The sequence below is a fragment of the Macrobrachium nipponense genome, chromosome 33 (genome assembly GCF_015104395.2).
Source record: "Macrobrachium nipponense isolate FS-2020 chromosome 33, ASM1510439v2, whole genome shotgun sequence".
Lineage (NCBI taxonomy): Eukaryota > Metazoa > Arthropoda > Malacostraca > Decapoda > Palaemonidae > Macrobrachium > Macrobrachium nipponense.
The window spans coordinates 22,912,581-22,938,722 of record NC_087219.1 but is presented as its reverse complement, the minus strand read 5'-3'; the positions used below and the strand labels follow the sequence as shown (position 1 = coordinate 22,938,722).

The 26,142-nt window shown below is 44.2% G+C and overlaps 1 protein-coding gene across 1 annotated transcript in view; it reads left to right on the top strand.

Moving 5' to 3' along the window:
• Positions 1 to 908: 908 nt before the first annotated feature.
• Positions 909 to 26,142, top strand: part of LOC135202788 (uncharacterized) — an 80,639-nt gene continuing 55,405 nt past the window's right edge. Inside the window, exons 1-2 of the mRNA XM_064232247.1 lie at positions 909 to 939; positions 2,954 to 3,021. Coding sequence (XP_064088317.1) covers positions 909 to 939; positions 2,954 to 3,021 — 99 coding nt within the window. The remainder of the gene's footprint in view (positions 940 to 2,953; positions 3,022 to 26,142) is intronic.

Genomic DNA, 26,142 nt, shown 5'->3' with positions numbered 1-26,142 from the left:
GGAGGTACAGAGAGAGCGGGAGAGCGAATAGGGATATCAGATCCCGTAAAGCCTTGGAAAGAAGCGGAAGAAGAAGGGACAGGAGAAGATCCAGGAGCACCCAAGGAAAGACCTTAGGCGCTCGACATACCTACCTCAACCAACAAATCCTCCCCCCCTACCGCCATAGGTTCAAGGTTAAGGTCCAGGGCAGCGACTTCCGGGACCGACTCCTGGGAGGCTACGACCCCAAATGATTGCTGGAGGTCTTGCTGGATGGAGGCTATCAGCGGGGCAGCGGACAAGGGGTCAACGTAACCCGTCGACTTGCCCGCGGGGAAGATCTGGACGGCCAGCTTCCTGTCCAAAATGTAGGGCTGGCCCTTGGCGGCGTTCTTCCCGAAGCCGCCCCACCACCCACGCTTTCAGGGTGGCGAGGGCGACTTCCCTCACACCGGTAGCCTGAAAGAAAGGTGAGATTAGCTGCCAATGGTGGAACGGGGTTAACAAACTTACGACTAGAAGTTTTGTTTGTAAAATGATAAGTAAGCTATAGTAGACTTAACCCCACCATCTCCCAGCTGAACCGACCAGGGTCGTAGCATGGCGGCAGGCTTCATGGTGCCAGACGATCGTCTCGTTGACGATGTGGCACAGGGGGCGTGAAGACCTACACTCATCCATGTTCCACAGGGGTCGAACAGCGTCGCGTTACACCCTAGGGACCTGGCAGTTTGGTAGCCTGTAAGTGGAAAAGTACATGAGTACCAAGTAAACACTTACAGTCTAACATATGCTCCGCTGGTGCCGGAGCGATAAAGTTAGATTAAACCAGAGCCCCGCCAAAATACGTGTGGTAACTAGGTTGGTATCTAGGCTATGGCTCCGCTGATGGCGGAGGCCCGAAAGACAACCAACCAGGAGTGGTAATGGAAACCACGACGGAAAATGACGGGGATGGTTGGTAAAATAATAATAATAATAATACACAATTCATTGTAAAATAACGTACAATTAGGGTAAATCCTTAAAAATAAAAATAATAAAACACCTCTCTCCACCCGTCTACTAGAAGGGTGCTTAGGTAAGGAGTAAGCTCCCTTCCTGGTAGTGGGGAGAGATATAAGGATATAGTAGGCAAGCAACCGACCACTCGTAGTACCCACCCCGCCCGCTAGCGGAGCCAGTAACCTATAATCAAAGGTGCCCCGGCTGCGACGGAAGGCTCCTTTCGTATAGCAAGGGAGGTGGCTGAGCAACTGGGGAGGGGGGGAGGAAGGTCTCGGCGAAACACGGCGGGAGCGAGAAAAGGGGGGAGGGATGGCCTACTCCTCCCCGCCTCACCAACTACCCGCATGGAGACCCGGTACTCATGAGTGGGGTCGCCCTATACCCCCGCTGGGAGGAACCCTTGGTCACCTCCGAGAGGATGAGAGAAGGCGACTGAGGTTGTCATAACAACCAAGGGGTCCCCCAGCTCCTCCCTATACCAGAAAGGGAGGGTAGGGGCAGGGTAAGGTGCTAGGAACACGTGACCGCAAGTGGCCTAAGCCGCGAGCAACACAACCGTGAGAGGGCCACGTGAACCAAGCTGTACCAATACAAGGAACAAGCACCTAGGCTAGCCTAACACCCTAAATAAATAAATATATACATCGAAAAAGGTGGAAGAGACACTTTTAGTAAAAGAGAAAGAAACCCAGGAGGAGGCAGACTGTTCCAAGAAACAGAAGCCTACTCGGAGCCAGCGATAGCCGATGTAGAGCAAGAGCCGGGATGCTGGGTCAGAATAAAATAATAGCCCTAAATACCAAGCTAAGAGAATGGTAGGAGGGCTAAACTAGCTAAAATTCGATGTAAAACAATGAACGTGATAAAGTAAGCCCATAAGTATAAGAAGTCCCAGTATGGAGGACCGGGAATTCTTACGAGGCAGCATGGCTGCCACGAGACAACCGGGGAACCGTATATGACCTATTAGAGGAAAAAATACTGGTACCCGGAAGATAAAACTGTGGTAAAATATTACTTATGAGTTACTTAACTTAGCCGTGGCAATTGCAGAGCGTTCCATCGTAGATTACAATGATAAATCCCAAAAAAACACCGCACAAGAAAATGGCGACTTGTCGCTAGTGCTAAAAAATTAGGATGACCGCTAGGGGCGCTGCTGTCCGTGGCGTCCTCTAGTAGTAGTAGTAGAGGCTGCATCGCCCGTTGGTATCAGCTCTCTCTTGGGGGGATTCTGATAGGAAGTTCTAATTGGTATTTGTCTCGTGGTAGTGTTCCACACTCGCCCCTATATCATACCGACACTTCTTTTTAAGAGTGAGCGAGTCAGTTTTTACTGACTTTTTCTTATTTGTTTTTCCTCTGGTAATTTTAGGCTAATTTTACCTAGAAAGAATGATATTAAGGATACTTTCATAGGCCGACACGAGCTGAGGCCCAGAAATGATTATACCCACCCTCCTCCCCTTAGGTGGACGGACGGGGCAGAAAGAATTGGATTCACCTGGGCAGTTGTACCTGGTTCTCCCGCGAGTGGAGGGAGATGACGTCATCACCACCAGTGTTGGCGACGCCCGACGCGCTAAATTTGAATTTAGTATCCTGCCGCTCGTGGAAATCACGGCTCTATAATTGTTCGGTAAGTATACAATAAAACTTCATTTTAATAATGAAAATTTCATTTTTCATACATCAAAACCTGTTAAGTCAAATAACCAGGATTCAACTGGCATATGCACAATAGAGTAAAGTCAATGGCCCCTGTGGGCTTGTTCCATATGGAAAGGTTTCGTCTTCTGAATACGTAATAATAATATCAACTTATACCTCTCTCGATGACTGAGTGGTCAAAGTCTCTGTAGTATTTTTAGTGTTTCTATGGTTATATTTTATGTCTGTGCAATTGTTAACTTACTTTTCATTGTCTCTGCTTGTAAATAAATACTGAATGTTTTTATTCTAGATACTTTGTATGGTCATGTGTATGTCATCAAGCTCAACCACTCTGGGCATATGGAATTCCATTGCAAGGTACGTACGTAGGTTTTATATAGTTTTAGGCTGGATTAGTGTCTACTTGTTGATTGTATGGTATATTTCATTATAATGTACTAGCTGACCTACCCAGCGCTGCCCTGGGGAAAACTGTGAATGACAGGCTACGGTTAGGGGGAGGGAAAAGGGGGGGAAGTCGAGGGAAGAGGGAGGAGAAGTCGAGGGAAGAGGGGTGGGAAAGGGATGGAGAAAGGAGAGGGAAAGGGGGAGAGGGATGAAAAAGGAAGGGAAGAGGGGTGGGGTGATGGAATTAGGAGGGGAGAGGGATGGGAAGGTGAGGGGAAGGGGTTGGGGAAATTATATTTCTCTATTACAAGAGAAAAATCATCTCCGCTGAACAAAAGTCAGATCTATTATTGATTGTGTGAAATAAACTGCTCAGCAAAGCAGAGGAGAATTGTGCAAGGATCTGTTTTATGCAAAATGTTCGAATTCATAATAGATTCGTTATAAATGAATGTACTGCCAACCCACTGCTTTACTATATTTCAGAAACTCCCCCTCCCCCTTCCCTCCCCCTACCTTTAGCCTGTCATTCACAGTTTTTCCGGGCAGCGCCGGGTAGGTTAGCGAGTATATAAGGCTATAAACCATCCTTGATCAAAGGCCTATCCAATAGTTTTTGTTTGGTTTAAGTCCGTCATGCCGTTTAACCGTGATTGAATAGCAGACAGACAGACAGACATAACGCCCGTTATAGTATGATGTGATGTACATAGTTTGGTTTAGTTGCAGGTTTGATCATTGCGTATAGTAGACCCCCTGTATTCATGGGTGATAGGGACCAGAACTGCTAATAGTAAAAATCCACCACAAATCTTGCTTCCCCTCTCTAAAAATGCTCATATGTAACAGCATATCTTGCAAGTTCAAATATGAAATGTATACTTAAAGTATCATCCTACATCAAATATACATACCTTAAATGATTATCCTATTACTGGATGTGTCATTCAAAATTCATTCGAAATTATTAGATTTTTAGTAATAATTTTCAAAGTCATCTTAAAACATTAGTATTCTTAAAAATATATACACATACATATTTCTAACCCTTCTAGCCTAAACAGAGAGAGCGAGATATGTTACGACTGCGACATATTCAGCCAGCTTTGTGCCAGGCAAGAGAGAGAGAGAGAGAGAGAGATATCTTTAATATCTCAGGAATGTTAATCTATTTCTCTTTACTTTGCGATTGGCAGAAAAAATTTGTTATGAACACACACATACAAACAGTGTGCATATGTGTTAATACCAATTGGTTAAGAGACTCAAATTAGCAGTACAGGCGTCCCGCGGTTAACTGCACGATCGCTCAGTGGCGAATTGGTTTTACGGCTGTCGTCAAAAATATTCATTAAAAAAATAAGGCATTTTGAGGTATTTTTACGGCACAATTTTTGGTCAACAGCACCGCTAGCGTCGTTATGTCTAACGAGTACATACCTTTGTAGAAATACTGTTCATCCCATAAAGGTTATGCAAATATTAAAAAATCTATAGAGAGTTATTACATAGGTATTAAGGTAAAATATATGGCTCTGACGCTGTTCTATGCCGAAAATATTGAGTTAAATGAGTGCAAATTTAGCTATGGATGTGTCGATTTAAAAATGTTCATGCTTTTATGTTTAAAATGTGTATGAAAATGTATTACATACAGTGGTACCTCAAGATACGAAAGGCTCAACTTACGAAAAACTCGAGATACGAAAGCCAATGCGAAAAATTTAACGGCTCTACATACGAAAAGTTTTCAAGATACGAAAGGTTTCTAAAAGTCCGAGATTCGCCCGGATAACAATTTTGAAACTCGCGCCGCGGGCCGCCATCTTAGTACTAGTAGACTCGCCACCATCCTCCTGCTCTCTCGCCATTGGTTCCTGATGCTAGTCACCGCCATGAGATCCTTCTCTCCTATTGGACAGCATCCCTCCCATCATGCACTATACGTACTGGTGGCGTACCTATCTCGCCTCTTTGTACCAACACCTTTATCGTACGCATGCGGCATCGTTCGGTCCAACGATTTCGTTTAGTAACGTAAATTCGTTAGTGATTCGTTGTGCTACTTTATCGTGTTGTGTGAGAACCTAATAGTATACGTACTACATAACTTAATTATGTACAGTATAGTCATGGGTCCCAAGAAAGTTGCTGAAGTTCACAGAAAGAAGAGAATGCTTTCTATGGAGACAAAAATGGAGATAATACAAAAGTATGAGCTGGCTTGCGGTTGAGTGTGATCGCTAAGGAATACGGCCGCAAATCCGTTGACGAAAGGCACCATCCTAAGCATCAAAGCAGCTACACCTTCCAAGGGCGTGACTATTTTGTCCAACAAGAGGACCATGTGTATAATGAAAATGGAAAGGCTGCTTCTTGTATGGATTGAGGACAAAGAAATCGATGGCAATACGATAACCGAGACGGCAATCTGCCAGAAGGCCAGCGCAATTTTCGGCGATTTGATTGCCCAAGCCGAAGATGAAGGCGGAGAGGGGACATCAACGGTAACCCCAGAGTTCAAGGCTTCTCATGGGTGGTTCGAAAAATTTCCGTAAACGGACTGGCATCCATTCGGTGGTGAAAGAAATGTAAAAAGAAATGTAAAAATAAAAAAGACAAAATAAATTTTATTTTAAGTTTTTTTTGTAAAGTTAAGTGTTACAGTTTTGTTAATGTGTTTCGTAAGGTTTAGAGTTTGTTTTTCTGACATTTTTTTTGTTCATAAAGTTGAGTATACGTATCTGCCGTTTGTCCTCCTCCTCTGTTGCCCCTTTTGAGATAGCCCACTCCGAAAGGTAAGCTTCCACATTTTACATACAGTATTTCTTGTATTCCATGTACACTAATACACTTTATTTACAGGTTTATTTTGCATTTTGTTATTAATTTAGGTATTTAATGTTACATATTGTTGTAGTATTTCATTGTTTATAGGTCAATTTAGCTTTATTATGAAACTTTACTGGGGTGCTTTTGGAGGGCTTGGAACAGATTAGCCATTTTACATGTAAAAATGTGGTCCAAGGATACGAAAAACTCATGATACGGGGAAGGGGTGCCTCGGGAAACGATTAATTTTCGTATCTCGAGGTACTACTGTATAGGGTATTTTTATATTTCTGCACAGAAATATGATACAAAGGCAGCTTTTGAAACTGCCTTTCACGTTATCAAGTACGATGTTTTTTCATGTTCATTCTGTAAGCCGCCGTCTGCCGCTCTTCCGAAAATATAGTTAAAAAAGTGCAAATTTTGCGATCGAAGTGTCGATTTTATAAATGTTCATGCTTTTATGTTTAAAATGTGTATGAAAATGTATTATGTATAGGGTATTTTGATTTCTGCGCAGAAATATGATACTAAGGCAGCTTTTTGAAACTGCCCTTCACGTTATCAAATACGATGTTTTTCATGTTCGATCTAGTAAGCCGCCACTTGCCACTCTTCCGAAAATATTGAGTTAAAAAAGAGTGCAAATTTAGTGATCGATGTGTCAATTTTATAAATGTTCATGCTTTTATATTTAAAATGTGTATGAAAATATATTATGTATAGGGTATTTTTTTTTGTTTTACATAAATATGGTACAAATTAAAGCAGCTTTTTTGTAACTACCCTCCACGTTGTCAGAGGATGTTTTTTCATGTTCATTTTTGTCCGCTACTGTTCCGAAAAATGCTTGGTTTTATTTTATTATTTATGCATCTTTTCCATAATTCCTTTAAAAAGGTATACATTACTTCACTGTATCCAATAATATTGTATGTATTCTCATATTATTGTATTATAAAATACTACGGCAAATCTAAGCGGCCAATGTTTTGGTTTCAGATCAGCTGATGGCGAATACGAGTTTGTTTCTCCATATTTAACGCAATTCGGAGCGAATTTTCTTGCTTCTAGTTAGCATAAACGAATACATATCTAGATACTTGACACTATAAGACAAGGTTATTTTTCCTTATACGACGTGTTTTTAGGTGGAAATATGAATTGAATATGTCTTGTTGTGATTGTGAACTTTTTTTTTTTTTTTTTTTTTTTTTTTTTTTTTTTTTTTTTTTTTTTTGTTAACCCTCTTACGCCGGAGCGGTAAATAAAAAATTGTCTCCCGTATACCGGAGGGGTTTCAGAGTGAGCGCGGAAGCAGAAAAAAATATTTTTTTCAAAAAATCACAGAGCGCTTAGTTTTCAAGATTAAGAGTTCATTTTTGGCTCCTTTTTTTGTCATTGCCTGAAGTTTAGTATGCAACCATCAGAAATGAAAAAAAATATCATTATCATATATAAATAATGCGATATATGATAGCACAAAAACGAAATTTCATATATAATTGTATTCAAATCGCGCTGTGCGCAAAACAGTTAAAGGTAACAAGTTACTTTTTTTGTTGTTGTAATGTTCACTAAATTGCGATCATTTTGGTATATAACCCCTTTTAAAACGATAAAAGCAACACAGAAAAAATATTATCACAAATTAATGCATGAATTCGTAACGCGCGGACATAAACAAATATTTTTTTCAAAAATTCACCATAAATCTAAATATTGTCCTAGAGACCTCCAATTTGTTTCAAAAGGAAGACAAATAATTGAATATTACTATACTGTAAGAGTATTAGCTTTCAATTGCAGTTTTTGACCATATCTGACGAGTTAAAGTTGACCAAATGTTCGAATTTTTTTTATATATATTATATTTTTTATATGCAATTATTTCAAAAATAAGAAAAGCTAACAACCTTCCAAATATTTTTTGTTTTATTCTACATGAAATTACGCTCATTTTTCATATATAAAACTCTATGAAATGCCTAATATGAAAATGGAGCAAATATTCCGAGAATGGGATGTACGCATTCGGAGATTTGTGGTGGAGAATCCGCGCGCGGAGGGAAGGAAAGATTTTTTTTTAAATTCACCATAAATCTAAATATTTTGCTAGAGACTTCGAATTTGTTTCAAGATGAAGATAAATGACTGAATATTACTAGACTGTAAGAGTTTTAGCTTACAATTGCGTTTTTTTCGACCATTTCGGTAGAGCAAGGTTGACCGATTGTGGTTTTTTTTTCTTTTATCGTATTTATATGCAAATATTTCAAAAAGAGAAAAGCTACAACCTTCAATTATGTTTTGTGTATTCTACATGAAATTGGCGCAACATTTGCATATATAAAACTTTATGTAAGGCTAATTTAAAATGGTGCAAACATTACCACAATCGCACGTATGATTTTTTCGGAAGAGTTACCGCGTGGACGCAAAGAATTGTAATTTTTTTCATAAATTCACCATAAATCGAAATATTTGTGCTAGAGACTTCAATTTGTTGCAAAATGAAGGTAAATGCTTGAATATTACTAGAATATAAGCGTTTTTAGCTTACAAGTGCGTTTTTCAAACCATTTTCGGTAGAGTCAAGTTGACCAAAGGTTGAAATTTTGGCAATTATCGTTATTTATATGAAAATATCTCAAAACTGATAAAAGCTATAACCATTGGTTGTTTTTAGTTGTATTGTGCATGAAATTGCACACATTTCCATATATAACTTTATATAACGGCTAATTTTAAAATGGTACAAACATTACCACAATCGCATGTATGATTTTTTTTTCGGAGAGTTACAGCGCGGGACGTAAGGAAAAAGTTTTTTCATAAATTCACCATAAATCGAAACTATTGTGCTAGAGACTTCCAATTAGTTTGCAAAATTAAGTTCAATGATTGAATATTACTCAATATAAGAGTTTTAGCTTACAATTGCGTTTTCCCCCACGACCATTTTCGGTAGAGTCAAAGTTGACCGAAGGTTGAATTTTTGGCAATATCGTTATTTATATGAAAATATTTCAAAACTGATAAAAGCTACAATCATTGAGTATTTTATTGTTGTATTCTACATAAAAATGCGCACATTTTCATATATAATACTTCATGTAACGGCTAATTTACAATGGTACAAAATTATGTCAAAGTGACGAAATAATTTCCGAGATGTGTCACAGATACTTTTTAGTGCAGCAAGAAAGAAATTCGCGCTTATGCGCCTGCGTAACGATTGTAAACAAAACAACACCTTGATCCGTGAACTCCCAGCATCCCCCAAGGCGCGTGATTCAAAAAGTTTTTAGGCTGGTAGGCCTATAAGTATTTTTCCGCGAATTTAAAAAAAACTTTTGTAAGTCGACGTAAAATACGTCCAGTCGGCACACGGGAGACAAAAAATGTCGACGTAAAATACGTCCAGTCGGCGTAAGAGGGTTAAATGTAGGGGTTGTGAATGCTCTAGAGCAGTGTTGTCCAAACATTTTCGCCTATTGTACCCTTTATTACCTTATACTGTTACGTACCCCCCCTCGCCCACCATGGCTGACCAAACTCAGTTTGTTCCGACACGTAATACAAACCCTCGGTCCTTTAACATAAGGAATGTACTTACGGCGTAGCTGGAATTACGGCTGTTGATTCTTGAACAAGGTGGTTAGGCAGTAACTTACCGTGGGGCAGGCTAGCCTGCCTGGATGTAAACACTCCACTTGTTCCGACACGGCATACAAACCTTCGGTCCCTTTTACAATAGGAAGGTACTAGCGGCAGCTGGATAGGTCGTAAGCTTTCGGAACAAGGGGTTCGGTAGTTAACTGCTTGTCCGACAGGCGCGCGCAGCGCGACTGGAGGTAAACAAATCACTTTTTGCTTTCGGTCTGCTGTGTGTAGACGTGTATCATCGCTCTCGTGCCCGCTTCATCGTCGTTGCTTTCGCATGGTTGTGTTTTTCTTTTTCTATTTATCTAGTGAAAATGAATTGTAAGTACAATCATTTCATATTTATTTCCATTGAATTCAATTGTGAATTAAAGGATCTTGGTTTCACCACGCCCTCCGATTAACCCGAGTGCCGGGACTGAAGGGCGTAAGTGCGGGAATTCATTTTCCCAGAAATGATCCTCGTATTGTGTATGCTCGGTGCCGAGGGCGGAGAGTGCGCTCGCTCCGAGCGTATATTATGGTTGGAAATGTTAGATGAAAATCGTAAGTAAGTGCTCTTTTCATTTATATTTTTTTTTGACCTGTATGCTCGTTGCCGAGCGAATGTGCTCGGCACGAAAAACTTATTCTGTATGGAAGTGGAATCGCAAGTACAGTATTCTTTTTCATTTTCATATATTATTTTTTGATTGTAGCAATACTCATTTTGGATCAGTTTCCGCTCTTACCCGGAAATTGATCCTTTCCCCTTTTTATTTGAATGAAGTGAAATCGCAAGTGCAGTTCTTTTTCATTTACATTTTTTTTTGAGATTGCATTATTTGACTTGGATCAATGTTTCCGCTCTTACCCGGGAATTGATCCTTCCCTTTTTATTTTGTATGAAGTGAAATTGCACTGCGCAGTATTCTTTTCATTTTTCATATATATTTTTGATTGCATCAATTCATTTTGGATCAAGGTTTCCGTTCATAATCTGGAATGGATCCTTTTACCCATTGCGCTCGTACCGAGGGCGCAAATGCGCTCGCTCCGAGCCCTTATTTCATTGTGAAGTGAATTGTAATGCAAGATTCTTTTTCATGTTATTCCTTTTATATTGATTGCTTCAATATTTATTTTGGTTCAAGTTCCGCTCAGTCAGTGGGAATTGATCCTTATGCCCTTGCATTCGTGCCGAGGGCACGATTGCTCTCGGGCTCTTTTATTATTATTGTTGGGTACTGGGTGCTGTGCGGGGGTGGAGAACGATTTCGTTTAGTAACGTAAATTCGTTAGTGATTTCGTTGTGCTACTTTATCGTGTTGTGTGAGAACCTAATTAGTATACGTACTACATAACTTAATTATGTACAGTATAGTCATGGGTCCCAAGAAAGTTGCTGAAGTTCACAGAAAGAAGAGAATGCTTTCTATGGAGACAAAAATGGAGATAATACAAAAGTATGAAGCTGGCTTGCGGTTGAGTGTGATCGCTAAGGAATACGGCCGAAATCCGTTGACGAAAGGCACCATCCTTAAGCATCAAAGCAGCTACACCTTCCAAGGGCGTGACTATTTTGTCCAACAAGAGGAGCCATGTGTATAATGAAATGGAAAGGCTGCTTCTTGTATGGATTGAGGACAAAGAAATCGATGGCAATACGATAACCGAGACGGCAATCTGCCAGAAGGCCAGCGCAATTTTCGGCGATTTGATTGCCCAAGCCGAAGATGAAGGCGGAGAGGGGACATCAACGGTAACCCCAGAGTTCAAGGCTTCTCATGGGTGGGTTCGAAAATTCCGTAAACGGACTGGCATCCATTCGGTGTGAAGAAATGTAAAAAGAAATGTAAAAATAAAAAAAGACAAAATAAATTTTATTTTAAGTTTTTTGTAAAGTTAAGTGTTACAGTTTTGTTAATGTGTTTCGTAAGGTTTAGTTTGTTTTTCTGACATTTTTTTTGTTTCATAAAGTTGAAGTATACGTATCTGCCGTTTGTCCTCCTCCTCTGTTGCCCCTTTTGGAGATAGCCTCACTCGAAAGGTAAGCTTCCACATTTTACATACAGTATTTCTTGTATTCCATGTACACTAATACACTTTATTTACAGGTTATTTTGCATTTTGTTATTAATTTAGGTATTTAATGTTACATATTGTTGTAGTATTTCATTGTTTATAGGTCAATTTAGCTTTATTATGAAATTTACTGGGGTGCTTTTGGAGGGCTTGGAACAGATTAGCCATTTTACATGTAAAATGTGGTCCAAGATACGAAAAACTCATGATACGAAGGGTGCCTCGGAACGGATTAATTTCGTATCTCGAGGTACTACTGTATAGGGTATTTTTATTTCTGCACAGAAATATGATACAAAGGCAGCTTTTGAAACTGCCTTTCACGTTATCAAGTACGATGTTTTTTCATGTTCATTCTTGTAAGCCGCCGTCTGCCGCTCTTCCGAAAATATAGTTAAAAAAAGTGCAAATTTTGCGATCGAAGTGTCGATTTTATAAATGTTCATGCTTTTATGTTTAAAATGTGTATGAAAACTGTATTATGTATAGGGTATTTTTTTTTTGTTTTACATAATATGGTCCAAATTAGCAGCTTTTTTGTAACTACCCTCCACGTTGTCGAGGATGTTTTTTTTCATGTTCATTCTTGTCCGCTACTGTTCCGAAAAATGCTTGGTTTTTATTTATTATTTATGCATCTTTTCCATAATTCCTTTAAAAAGTTATACATTGCTTCACTGTATCCAATAATATTGTATGTATTTCTCATATTATTGTATTATAAAATACTACGGCAAATCTAAAGCGGCCAATGTTTTGGTTTCAGATCAGCTGATGGCGAATACGAGTTTGCTTCTCCATATTTAACGCAATTCGGAGCGAATTTTCTTGCTTCTAGTTAGCATAAACGAATACATATCTAGATACTTGACACTATAGACAAGGTTATTTTTCCTTATACGACGTGTTTTTTTTTAGGTGGAAATATGAATTGAATATGTCTTGTTGTGATTGTGAACTTTTTTTTTTTTTTTTTTTTTTTTGTTAACCCTCTTACGCCGGAGCGGTAAATAAAAAATTGTCTCCCGTATACCGGAGGGGTTTCAGAGTGAGCGCGGACAGCAGAAAAAATATTTTTTTCAAAAAATCACAGAGCGCTTAGTTTTCAAGATTAAGAGTTCATTTTTGGCTCCTTTTTTTGTCATTGCCTGAAGTTTAGTATGCAACCATCAGAAAATGAAAAAAATATCATTATCATATATAAATAATGCGATATATGATAGCACAAAAACGAAATTTCATATATAATTGTATTCAAATCGTGCTGTGCGCAAAACAGTTAAAGTAACAAGTTACTTTTTTTTTGGTTGTTGTATGTTCACTAAATTGCGATCATTTTTGGTTATATAACACATTGTAAAACGATAAAAGCAACACAGAAAAAACAAAAAATATTATCACAAAATAATGCATGAAGTTCGTAACGCGCGGACATAAACAAATATTTTTTTTCAAAAATTCACCATAAATCTAATATTGTCCTAGAGACCTCCAATTTGTTTCAAAAGGAAGACAAATAATTGAATATTACTATACTGTAAGAGTATTAGCTTTCAATTGCAGTTTTTGACCATATCTGACGAGTTAAAGTTGACCAAATGTCGAATTTTTTTATATATATATATTTTTATATGCAATTATTTCGAAAATAAGAAAAGCTACACCTTCAAATATTTTTTTGTTTTTTATTCTACATGAAATTACACACATTTTCATATATAAAACTCTATGAAATGCCTAATATGAAATGGAGAAATATTCGAGAATGGGATGTACGCATTTCGGAGATGTGTGGTGGAGAATCCGCGCGCGGAGGGAAGGAAAGATTTTTTTTTAAATTCACCATAAATCTAAATATTTTGCTAGAGACTTCGAATTTGTTTCAAGATGAAGATAAATGACTGAATATTACTAGACTGTAAGAGTTTTAGCTTACAATTGCGTTTTTCGACCATTTCGGTAGAGTCAAGGTTGACCGATTGTGGTTTTTTTTCTATTATCGTAATTTATATGCAAATATTTCAAAAATGAGAAAAAGCTACAACCTTCAATTATTTTTTGTTGTATTCTACATGAAATTGCTCACATTTTCATATATAAAACTTTATGTAACGGCTAATTTAAAATGGTGCAAACATTACCACAATCGCACGTATGATTTTTTCGGAAGAGTTACCGCGTGGACGCCAAAGAAATTGTAATTTTTTTCATAAATTCACCATAAATCGAATATTGTGCTAGAGACTTCCAATTTGTTGCAAAATGAAGGTAAATGCTTGAATATACTAATATTAAGCGTTTTAGCTTACAATTGCGTTTTTCACCATTTCGGTAGAGTCAAGTTGACCAAAGGTTGAAATTTTGGCAATTATCGTTATTTATATGAAAATATCTCAAAACTGATAAAAGCTATAACCATTGGTTGTTTTTAGTTGTATTGTGCATAAATTGCACACGATTTCCATATATAAAACTTTATATAACGGCTAATTTAAAATGGGTACAAACATTACCACAATCGCATGTATGATTTTTTTTTCGGAAGAGTTACAGCGCGGACGTAAGGAAAAAGTTTTTCATAAATTCACCATAAATCGAAATATTGTGCTAGAGACTTCCAATTAGTTGCAAAATTAAGTTCAATGATTGAAATATTTTTTTTTGTTTACCTCCAAATATAAAGAGTTTTTAAGCTTACCATTGGCGTTTTCCGACCATTTCGGTAGAGTCAAAGTTGACCGAGAAAGGTTGAATTTTTGGCAATTATCGTTATTTATATGAAAATATTTCAAAACTGATAAAAGCTACAATCATGAGTATTTTATTGTTGTATTCTACATAAAAATGCGCACATTTTCATATATAATACTTCATGTAACGGCTAATTTACAATGGTACAAAAATTATGTCAAAGTGACGAAATAATTTCCGAGATGTGTCCAGATACTTTTTAGTGCAGCAAGAAAGAAATTCGCGCTTATGCGCCTGCGTAACGATTGTAAACAAAAACAACACCTTGATCCGTGAACTCCCAGCTCCCCCAAGGCGGCGTGATTCAAAAGTTTTAGGCTGTAGGCCTATAAGTATTTTTCCGCGAATTTAAAAAAAAACTTTTGTAAGTCGACGTAAAATACGTCCAGTCGGCACACTGGAGACAAAAAATGTCGACGTAAAATACGTCCAGTCGGCGTAAGAGGGTTAAATGTAGGGGTTGTGAGTGCTCTAGAGCAGTGTTGTCCAAACATTTTCGCCTATTGTACCCTTTATTACCTTATACTGTTTATTCGTACCCCCCTCGCCCACCATGGCTGACCAAACTCAGTTTGTTCCGACACGTAATACAAACCCTCGGTCCTTTAACATAAGGAATGTACTTACGGCGTAGCTGGAATTACGGCTGTTGAATCTTGAACAAGGTGGTTAGGCAGTAACTACCGTGGGGCAGGCTAGCCTGCCTGGATGTAAACACTCCACTTGTTCCGACACGGCATACAAACCTTCGGTCCTTTTACAATAGGAAGGTACTAGCGGCAGCTGGATAGGTCGTAAGCTTTCGAACAAGGGGTTCGGTAGTTAACTGCTTGTCCGACAGGCGCGCGCGCGCGACTGGGAGGTAAACAAATCACTTTTGCTTTCGTCTGCTGGTGTGTAGACGTGTATCATCGCTCTCTGCCCGCTTCATTCATCGTCGTTGCTTTCGCAGGGTGGTTGTGTTTTTCTTTTTCTATTTATCTAGTGAAAATGAATTGTAAGTACAATCATTTCATATTTATTTCCATTGAATTCAATTGTGAATTAAAGGATCTTGGTTTCACCACGCCCTCCGATTACCCGAGTGCCGGGACTGAAGGGCGTAAGTGCGGGAATTCATTTTCCCAGAAATGATCCTCGTATTGTGTAATGCTCGGTGCGAGGGCGGGAGAGCGCTCGCTCCGAGCGTATATTTTTTGGTTGGAAATGTGTAGATGAAAATCGTAAGTAAGTGCTCTTTTCATTTATATTTTTTTTTGACCTGTATGCTCGTTGCCGAGCGAATGTGCTCGGCACGAAAACTTATTCTGTATGGAAGTGGAATCGCAAGTACAGTATTCTTTTTCATTTTCATATATATTATTTTGATTGTAGCAATACTCATTTTTGGATCAGTTTCCGCTCTTACCCGGAATTGATCTTTCCCTTTTTATTTAAGAAGTGAAATCGCAAGTGCAGTTCTTTTTCATTACATTTTTTTTTTGAGATTCTTATTTACTTGGATCAATGTTTCCGCTCTTACCGGGAAATTGATCCTTCCCCTTTTTATTTTGTATGAAGTGAAATTGCAAGCGCAGTATTCTTTTTCATTTTTCATATATATTTTGATTGCATCAATTCATTTTGGATCAAGGTTTCCGTTCATAATCTGGAATGGATCCTTTTACCCTTGCGCTCGGTACCGAGGGCGCAAATGCGCTCGCTCCGAGCCCTTATTCATTGTGAAGTGAATTGTAATGCAAGATTCTTTTTCATGTTATTCCTTTTATTATTGATTGCTCAATATTTATTTGGTTCAAGTTCCGCTCAGTCAGGGAATTGATCCTTATGCCCTTGCATTCGGTGCCGAGGGCACGATTGCTCTCGGGCTCTTATTATTATTGTTGGGTACATGGGTGCTGTGCGGGGTGGAGAACGAGAATCCCCCCCCCCCACCCACCCCCCCCCCCCCCCCCCCCCCCCCCCCCCCCCCCCCCCCACACCACCCCCCCCCCCCCCCCCCCCCCCCCCCCCCCCCCCCACCCCCCCCCCCCCGCTAAGCTCCCACAGATGGCCCTTTCCCCTATTCGGGGGGAGGTTATCTGGTTCTTCTCCTCGCCCGATCCGTCGAGCGCGGGGGAGGGCGCTCGGTGCCCGATGTACAATTGTATTCGGGTCTTCCGCTCGTTCGGTGGGGCTCACCCCCCCCGCGCGAGGTACTTCCCCCCCACTAATCACTACTACTGTTATTTCCGCAGGTGCTATTGCCACGAGGGTGGACCTTGGTGAGGTATGGGCGTCCTTCGATTTGCAGGGTGTGCCTAGTGTCCAGGGGCGGCGGTTCTATGTCTGGGCCTGCTGCGGTCACCCATGGAGTGGTGACCACGACAACGATATCGACTCCAGGTGACGACGTCCCTCCTCACCTGGTGTACTCGCCTCACGTGGTAACAGTCTTGCCTACAGCCGCTGTGAAGTGCTGTTCGCCGTACCGAGAGGGGGCGCCGCCGCCCGCCGCTCGTGGTTGCTGCGCTGCTGCGACCACACTTCCGCTGCCCTAGAGCTCGCCCCTGGACCTGCCGCCGGTACCAGGATGTTGCTGGATGCTGCTCCACCTCCTGTGTTTCCGTGCTGCTGCCGTACCTGCCGATTCTGTACTGACTGGGGGGGGGTCCATGCAGTTGCTGCGCTGGGCTGTCCCTGCCGTTGCTGCGCTGGCTGTCCCTGCCAATGCTGTGCTGGCTGTGCCTTGCTGTTCCTGAGATGCCCATACCTGCTGACGTCGTCCCTGTCGTGGTGGTACTACCCCAGACTTTGGTCTGTCTGTACAGGTGCGTCCAGGCCCTGTGGCTTCGGCTACGCAGCCCCGGCTCCGCCCTGGATGGCAGAATCTTACGTCTGTCCTGAGGAAGCTGACAAAGAAGAGGAGGAACGTCGCCTTCATCTTCTTCATCGTCGTGGCGGCTGCCGCCTCCTTCTTCCCCTTCGACTTCTAAGGCTTCACAGCCGAGGAAGAAGAAGGTTGCCTCCCTCCCTCCTAAGAAGTCCTCCCTCGGGAGCTTCTCGGGACCGTCTCACCTCGTGGACTGGAGGGTTCCTTCTGCTGGTCCTCCTGCTCCTTCGGAGCGGGGGCCCGTTCTCTTCTTTCCGCAAGGAAGAAGACTACGGGACCAGAGGGGTACCGGCTAACACCGGTACTTCCTCGCCTGGTGTCAGTGGTTCTGCCACTGCATCAGGGTCCGTCTCGGCCTCTCGTTCGCGGGAGGTGCCGAGTGTACGGTCGCCTACCAGCGACCGTGCAGCCAGGAACCAGACCTCTGAGCCCGCTCAGCGTCAGGTTCACGGCACGGAGCGGAAGACTGGTGACAGTCCGCTCAACGCGACTCTCACCAGACCAGCTCTCGCTCTCAGCGGCGACCAGCTGGCTACCCGGGATGACGTGACGGTCCCACGACCGGCCACGGGCTGAGGCTGGGAAGTAGGTCCCCCCGTTCGCCAGTGCCAGCCACGCTGGAACCAGCAAGTGACGTGCCGTGAGGACAAGCACCGGTCTCACTGTGACAGTGGAGCCTGCAGGTCGCCTGACCGTCGCTCTCACAGAGAGCGATCGGGTACGGCAACCAGACCCAGCTCTTCTGACACTCGAGATCGGGGCCGCTGTGCTCAGTCCAGCCGTTCTCCACAGCGAGACGGTTCGACCAGGCCTGCAGCTCGATCGCCACCAGCGGGTTGACGATCGCCTGCAAGCCCTCCCTCCAAGCCTGCTGGTTCTGCCAGCGAGCGAGGAGGGAGCGTCAGGTCTGCCTCTCCCGTACCTTCAACCTCCTCGGGTTACACCGGGAGGAGCGAGGTATTGAGGAGTGATCGTGAGGGGTGCACCCCTCATGATCCCACCACGACGCCCTACGTGCCAGGCACGGTTCTTGGACCGGCCAGGACGTATGCGCAAGTGGATGGAGAAGACCGAGAGGGCTGTCGCTGTTCCCCCTTCTAGGAGGAAGGTTCTCGGAATATGCTCTTGTTCGAAGGGCTTAACGGTCCTACTCTGCAAGATGCTGTGACTTTCCGAGATCCAGAGGAACTTTGCCGGGTTATGGCGCTGATTCGTCAGCACAACGACCTCGGGGAAGGATTGCCGCTCACCCACCCACCCGCACGAGCCACGTCTCGGCTCGAGTCGTTTTGGGGCCCGTAGAGGGAACCCAAATCGACAGTGTCTGCGCGATCGGAGCTTGCCGACTGTGTTGAACCAGGTAGTCTCTCGTCTCCGGACAAGAAGGCTCTCTCAGTTCTGGCCGGTCGAACAAGCTACTTCACCTCCTCTACTGCGACAGAGGCGTTTCTACGTGTCTTCGGACACCGTATTTGAATACCCCTTCGGTCCTCCTGAGAGGTTTCGACCTCGACGAGGACTGGAATGAGTCGGAGGACTGTATCGGCTCTCTCCTGTTAGGTGTCGATCAGCCCCACCCAGACGACGTTCACAGTGGCGGCAGACCCTTACCTACAGTATGAGTTCGTAACCCTCCTCGGGAAAACTTTTTCTCCTGATGTACGTTTTCCCAGGCTCTGAGAGGCCATCGCCGTAAGGCGATGGCTGCTCCTTTTTCTTCTCCAACTGCTAGTTCCGCTGGGAAGGCGAGCCAGTATCCAATTCCTCCCCCATTCCCTCCCTCCTTACGGCTACGAGGGAAAGGGGAGGGATCCTACAGAGATTTCTCTGTAAGATCACATGTTAGGGGCTGCGCTACCAGGGGGACCTTCGGGTCCTACCTGACGTAAGCCCCGGTCGTTGAGGAGGGATCCTGCCCCTTTCTCGATTTCTACGGGAATCGAGAGGACCACCAGCCGATATCGTTTGACGAATTCGGAGGGGTTTCGCAGAGTGCTTAGAATTCTACGGAATTTCTAGCGCACTCAGAGTGTTCGAGTTTTTTACGATCTCCAAACACTTAGGCGAGACCACGGTCCAAAGTGAGCGAGACGAGAATCCCCGATAATTGTTACACGATAATCGGGAACTTCGCCTATGCTCGAATTCCTGGAATTTCTAGCATTTGGAAGGAGACTGCTGCTGAAAGAAGAGTATCTCACAGTAGGTGATTAACCTGGAATAGAGAAGAACGGACGGGAACTTCCAGTTTGGCTTGAACTATCGTCTTTGGGAAAGACTTCTCCTTCACTCTCTTGACTAGAGAACGAAGGCGGTCGATCTCCAATCCTTATTCTCATTCCTCGAGAGGAAAGAATTTAGGATGGAGGTCGTGGTACAGAACCTACAAATATACTACGTATATTACCCTCGCGACATGATTCTTTTAACAGTTGAATTGTCCGGGGGGTAGGCGCATACCGTAGTTAACTCTACGGTTTGTGACCGAGACGAATTGTATCTTAATTGAACTGCAACTCGGGGTTGCCTGCAACCTCCCAGCAGTTATCAGTTTCGATTTTAGATACTTGGTATTGTCACGACAACACCAAATCAGCTTTTGTATTTACCGAAATCCGTTTCGTTTAAATATAATTGCTCGAGCGTATTCTTTATGCTCGATGGTTCTAGCCGAACGCATTCCTTCGTGGAAGGGATTAACTGGCAACTCAGGATGACGAGTCACCGAGAGCTACTGCGTATTGAACTGCCTGATAGCAGCTCAGTATCAGCTAGGTCTCGGAGATGCACGGTCGGTTACGTCTCTCTCTCCCCTGGTTTGATTGACTACCGAACCGTATCTCTACCCAACAATCATGGACTTAGGTCTCTGATTAATGGGGATTCTCGCAATAATGAAGGACCATCTACTGCTGTGACGCTCGATTTCATCGCCTTCGACATTGCGAGAATTTTCAACAGAGATATCTCTTGGACTCTTTCATCTTTCTGTTTACCGCACGGTAACAGAAGTCTGTACTAGTCTCCCGCTGCATCGCACCGCGATAATGCGAATGATTTTTGCAGACATCTGAGTTTGTCTTCAAAATATCTCGTATTCGTAGGTGTGCAATTATTCATTGTTCGCCCCGAATTAACAGATGTGTCAGAAGACATCGCCTACTCTCCGACCTGACAGCTCTACTTCAAAAAAAAATTGTTCAGCCCATGAGAAGCAGTTCTTCAGGCAGTATTTCCCTGTGTCTTCATTACTGAAAAGCGCTCCGCTTTTTATTGCAACTACGATCCTCACCGGACAGCAATGAATAGCGGTTAGCGTTCTCAGTGTTTGTAGCCACAGGTTCAGAATCTTGAGAATTCCTTTCTCTCGGTTCAGCTGTGAAGACGTAGGTTGCATTTTCTGTACACCTTCGTCTTCAACGACACATAGTGTTGTTTCTCCTTAGCTGAGAATCAACTATACTATGAGATATCTTGCCATCAGGGACCTCGGTCTCTAGAAGGCAATTGACTTTCGCCTGTTGGGCACATGCCTTAAGAGAATCATCACCTCGCCTTCTGGCATCGGTGACGAACAAATTATTTGTTTAGTCTCTTGGCATACCCTTTTAAAGGCGAAGGTCACGTGACTTGCTCAGGTGCTTGGACAACTTGCCTCCTAACGAACGCAGTCAGTCGGCAGCTGTCAGAGCGCCCAAGTCAGTTACGAACTTCGCTGTGGACTTAGTTCGGTTGTTCCATAACAGTCTTTTCTTCGTCCTAACGGCTTGTCACAGTACCCATACCATCGACACCCACCATTGAGTGTCGGTGTCCTATCCACTACCGAGAAGAAGAACTTCACTGCATGGGGATAGGAGAATGTGAGACACTTCGCTGCAGACGGATAGACCAGTATGGGTACAGGACATCACCGAAGTCGAGAAGAGGGATAGGTCATACGACCATTCCCTTCTTTTCCTCTGATGTAATTGCATGACTTTTCCTGCGAAGTCAAGCATCCAGGGGATGGGGATTCGTGACGCTCGATTTCGTACCGACTTCGTAGCGAAGACTCAGAACCCTTCGGTTCCTGACAATCGGTTTAGAGTCCTTCACAATCCCCTCCCTAATGGACTTCACCGCCTTCGATGCGAAGGAGATGCTGCTTTGTCCTGTGAAAGCGCGACCGCGCTTTCTGAAGAAACTCGACATCCCAGGCTGAGTGTTGAAGACTCTTCGTCAGCACCAAGATGACCTAGAAGTACACTCCCTCGAGTTACACAAGAACTTCTCCGTGGCGCAGGTACTGAAGGCAGGGTCTGGTACAACCAGACCACTGGCACCTCCTTCTACCTTTTGGATATTGCCCACAGGTCCTTGGATCGTTTTCTTAGGGACCCGTGTGGCTGCTCAACACGTTGTGTAGCTAACCCAGACCCTAGCAGGCTGAACAGCATCGAGTCCTGGCTGTGACTGTAAGAATAGATAAGTGAATGAGAGAGTGACTGGCTTCTCTTCCTATCTTTTTCTCCCCCTCTACCTGTGGGTAGAGGGATACGGTCATCACCTTGCTGGATAAGGACGAGATGCAGGTGAGCTACTCGACAGAGCCCCATCCTATCCCTTTCACTAGGGATGGGAGTGAATATCCACCACTTCCTCCTACAAGGGGGGGGGGGGGGGAAGTGGATGCCAACAAGAGACAAACCATAACTTTATGTTGCCTCTTGCAAATAGGAACTTGTTCTTGCTTGCTGGTACGAAGAGATACGCTTGCCTCTCTCTTAGTACTTGGTCCAGAGGTCTGACCATTGATCCTGCGGTGCACACCCCGATGAATCGGAACAGAAGAGGCTTGGATCCCTCCCTCGCTCTTACGACCAGGGAGGCATTCCAAGGTTGGGCGAACACCAGTCTGTTCACAAAAGACTCAGATTCCTCCCACCAAGAAGTGAGTCTTCCTATTGTAAAAGGACCGAAGGTTTGTATGCCGTGTCGGAACAAATGACAATTTGTCCAAAATTGCATTTTTCCTAACTATACAAACCTGAGGTCCTTTTACACATAGTCCCACCTCATGCCACCCCTCACTCTGCAGTTTTTGCTTGGGCCAAAAGCAAAAGTGATTGTTTACCTCCCAGTCGCGCGCGCGCGCCTGTCGGACAAGCAGTTAACTACCGAACCCCTTGTTCGAAAGCTTACGACCTATCCAGCTGCCGCTAGTACCTTCCTATTGTAAAAGGACCTCAGGTTTGTATAGTTAGGAAAAATGCAATTTTGGACAAATTGTCATTTTGCTTTCGGCCGTCTTCCGATGGAGACATTTGTTTGTGAGCTCTGGCTGACTGGTTGTTGATCTTTTTTCCTTGTGGGATCCTTTTGGTATATTTTTTGTGTTTTAAATAATTATGCATGTACAGTGTTTGATATTAATATTAAACAAAGGTTTGTCCTTGTTTTTCAATTAATATACAAACCCACTTTTTGTGATAGCCTTTGTAATCGCCCCTCTATTTGTGTTAGAAGTCGGCGGCTAAGGTATGCCAACATTTTATTTACATTCTTTCGCCCTTTAACACTGGCTCAGACCTGCATGAGGATGAGATACGTATTTAACGTAGGGATGAGACATGTATTTAATGTGAAGATGAGACATGTATTTAACGTAAGTGATATTGATCCTGTTACGGGACATGTATTTATCCGGAAATTACGCTTATGCTTGGGAATTACCGAGGGAACTTCAAAGGTTTGTCCGTGTTTTGTTGTTATGGTAATTTCTCTTCTCCTTCTTCCTTTCACTTACTATCGGAAGAAGGTAGAAGGATGGGCGTGCGGTGTTGATGTCGGGGGATCTCCTCTCACTTTGGAGGGTGGTGCTCTTGGATGCGTGAGGAGTATCCTCATTACTTTAATATTTTTTCCTTATTTTACAGACTTCGTAGTGCTGATTTTGTTTTCAGCAGTATTGGTTGGATGCTCTTCGTTCGTATTGGTTATCCTAACCTTGGGATTGTACCTATGACTCGTAGCATGTTGGGCACTGATTCTCGAGTGTGTGTACTGATCCCCTGCTGATAATCATATTCATTACCACTACTACCCTGGAGTTATGTCACTGGACGAAGCTGTCGCGCTGCCCTGTGAGGCTTATCTACTCCTGATGGTAGAAGTCTGGCAGAATTCGGAGGAACCGAAGAGGAAGAGAACTCGTCAAGTGTCATCATCCTCCTCTTAGAGATCATCATATCTTCATGCCTCCTCCCCTTCGACTTTTAAGGCTTTGCCGTAAAAGAGAAGGTGGTCTCCCTCCCTAAGAAGTCTCGTCACGGGACTTCTAAGGGTCTGTCTCGCTCCGGTGAGACAGGTGGGTTTCCGCTGGTCCTCCTGTTCCTCCGGGAACGGGGCCTGTCTCTCCTTCCTCGGGGAGGAAGCAGACGGGGGCCATGGAGGTACCGGCCACCGCTGGTATCTCCTCTCCTAGTTCTGGAGGTTCCACCACCAGACTGGGATCCGTCTCGGCCGCCCGCTTGCGAGCATTACCGAGTGAATGGTCATCACGGGTGACCGTGCAGCCAAGGTCCAGACTGCTGAGTACTCTCACCGTGTCATGACCCAGGCACGTAGCGGAAGATGGTAGGAGTCGCTCGGGTGACTCTCGCCAGACCGGCGATCGCTCTTGCAGCGATCGTCTGGTACCCAGGTTTGACGTTCCCGCGGGTTCATGCACGCAGAGACCGGTGGAGGCGGGCCATCCAGCCCTCTTTTAATTAATTTCTTTCTTTCAGAGGTTTCGGCCTCAACGAGGACTTGGAAGAGTCGGAGGACAGTATCGGCTGAAGCCTGTCAGGTGCATGCTCAGCCCCACCCAGACGACGATCGCATTCGCGCGACCGACCAGTCTCGGGGGGGGGGGCAGACGCTTCCCCTGCCAAAAGGTTAAAGAGTTTTGTAACCCTACCTCGCAGGATCCCTCAAGCGTCCTCTCCACTGCTGCTCCCGCAGGTCCCTCCGGACAGGTGCAGTTGGGCTGTGTTGCTACCGCAACTGCCCCAACTCCGTCCTGGATGGAGGACCTGTCGGTTGTCCTGAGAGAACTGGCGAAGAGGAAGTCCAGGAAGAAGAGGATGGTGAAGTCGTCGTCTTCTGCCGCCTCTTTCCCTTCGACTTACGAGGCCCCCCCACCGAAGAAGAAGAAGGTAGCCTTCTCCCCCCCTAAGAAGTCTCGCTCAGAGACCTCTAAGGGTCTGTCCCACTCTGGTGGGACAGTTGGGACTTCCGCTGGTCCTCCTGTTCCTTTGGGAATGGGGCCCGTCTCTCCTTCCGCAAGGAAGAAGAAGACTGGGACTGGAGGGGTACCGGCTAACACCGGCACCTCCTCTCCTGGCGCCAGAGGTTCTACCTCGGCACCAGGGACCGTCTCGGCTGCTCGTTCACGAGAGGTAACAAGTGTATGGTCGCCCGCGGGTGACTGTGCAGCCAGGGTCCAGGCAGCCAAGCCTGCTCGCCGCCAGGACCCAGGCACGGAGCGGAAGACTGGTGGCAGTCGCTCAGGCAACTCCCGCCAGGCCAGCGATCGCTCTCGTGGGCGATCTGCCAGTTCCTAGGGTTGACGTAGCGAGGCTGGGAAGAGGCCCCCCCTCCTGTTTATCTGGAATCCCAGAAACTCCAAGAGTTCTATTACTTTGGCTGTCGACCTGCGGCTTTCCTCGACGCTAGCTGCCCAAATGAGCCAGTCATCCAGGTAGGCTACCAACATTATCCCCTTGGTTCTTAGTTCTTTGACTATCGTCTCTCTTAACTTGGTGAATATCCTGGGCGCAATGTTGAGCCCGAACGGCATGAGTGAATGAGTAAGCTTTGTTCCCTAGCCTGAAGGCTAGGTACGGAGAGAAGTTCCTTGCTATCTGAACATGATAGTAAGCGTCTGTAGAGGTGGTGACGGCCCCACGGGGAAGTAAGGTCCGCACCTGCGAGACTGTCAGCATACGGAACTTGTCGCAAAGTTTGTATGAATTGATCCTTGACAAGTTCAGAGTCACTCTTCTTTTGTCTGAGTCCTTCTTTGAAACAGTAAACAGATGTCCTTGAAATTTTAGTCTCCTTATTTTTCTTTATGGCCTTCTTTTGTCGGAGATCTTTGGTATATTCTACCAGGTCTGCTGTTGGGATCTGGAAGAAGTTTATTGGTGGTGGGGGCCCTTTCTTCCATTTCCATCTCAGGCCCTTAGAGATTATACTGTGCACCCATGGACTGAAGGTCCAATGGTCTCGAAAGAGATATAATCTCCCTCCTACCTGCGGTCTCTCACTGGTTGGCTGCAGGTTTGTACCCTCTTCCTCCTCAGAAACCTCTACCCCTTGAGCCGCTCCGTAGCCGGGAGCTGCCTCTGGCTCTACTGCTACCCGCATGCCTATTGTAGCTACAAAATGATTCCCTAGCTTCATAGGCGGGGTTAAAGGCTGTGGAGGTCATGATGGCGGTGGAGGTTGAGGGTTGCTGGGCCGGCAGAGTCTGTAGCAGAACAAACTGCTGCTGTGGCTGAGCCTTCGATGTTGAGGGCTTCCCAACTTGTGATATTGGGACCGACTGAACAATTGTCTGAGGTCGAGAGGGCTTATAGGGATTGTACCTCCTCGGCCTCTTCTTTGCCCTAGCTTGATGTCCGGGTGCTTCAAACTTCCGTTTGAAGGGAAGTCCCCACCGGACCTGGAGGCTCTGGTTGGCTCTAGAGGCTTCCTGCAAGACATTTTCTACCTCTACCTGAGGGAACAGGTACTCTCCCCAGATTGACGCCTTTATCAATCTGTTAGGTTCATGTCTGATGGAAGCCTCCGCCAGGACGTATTTCCTGCAAGTTCGTCTTGCTATTCCAAATTCGTATAGGTCTGATTGGAAAGTGTGTAATAGACTTTTCGTCAAG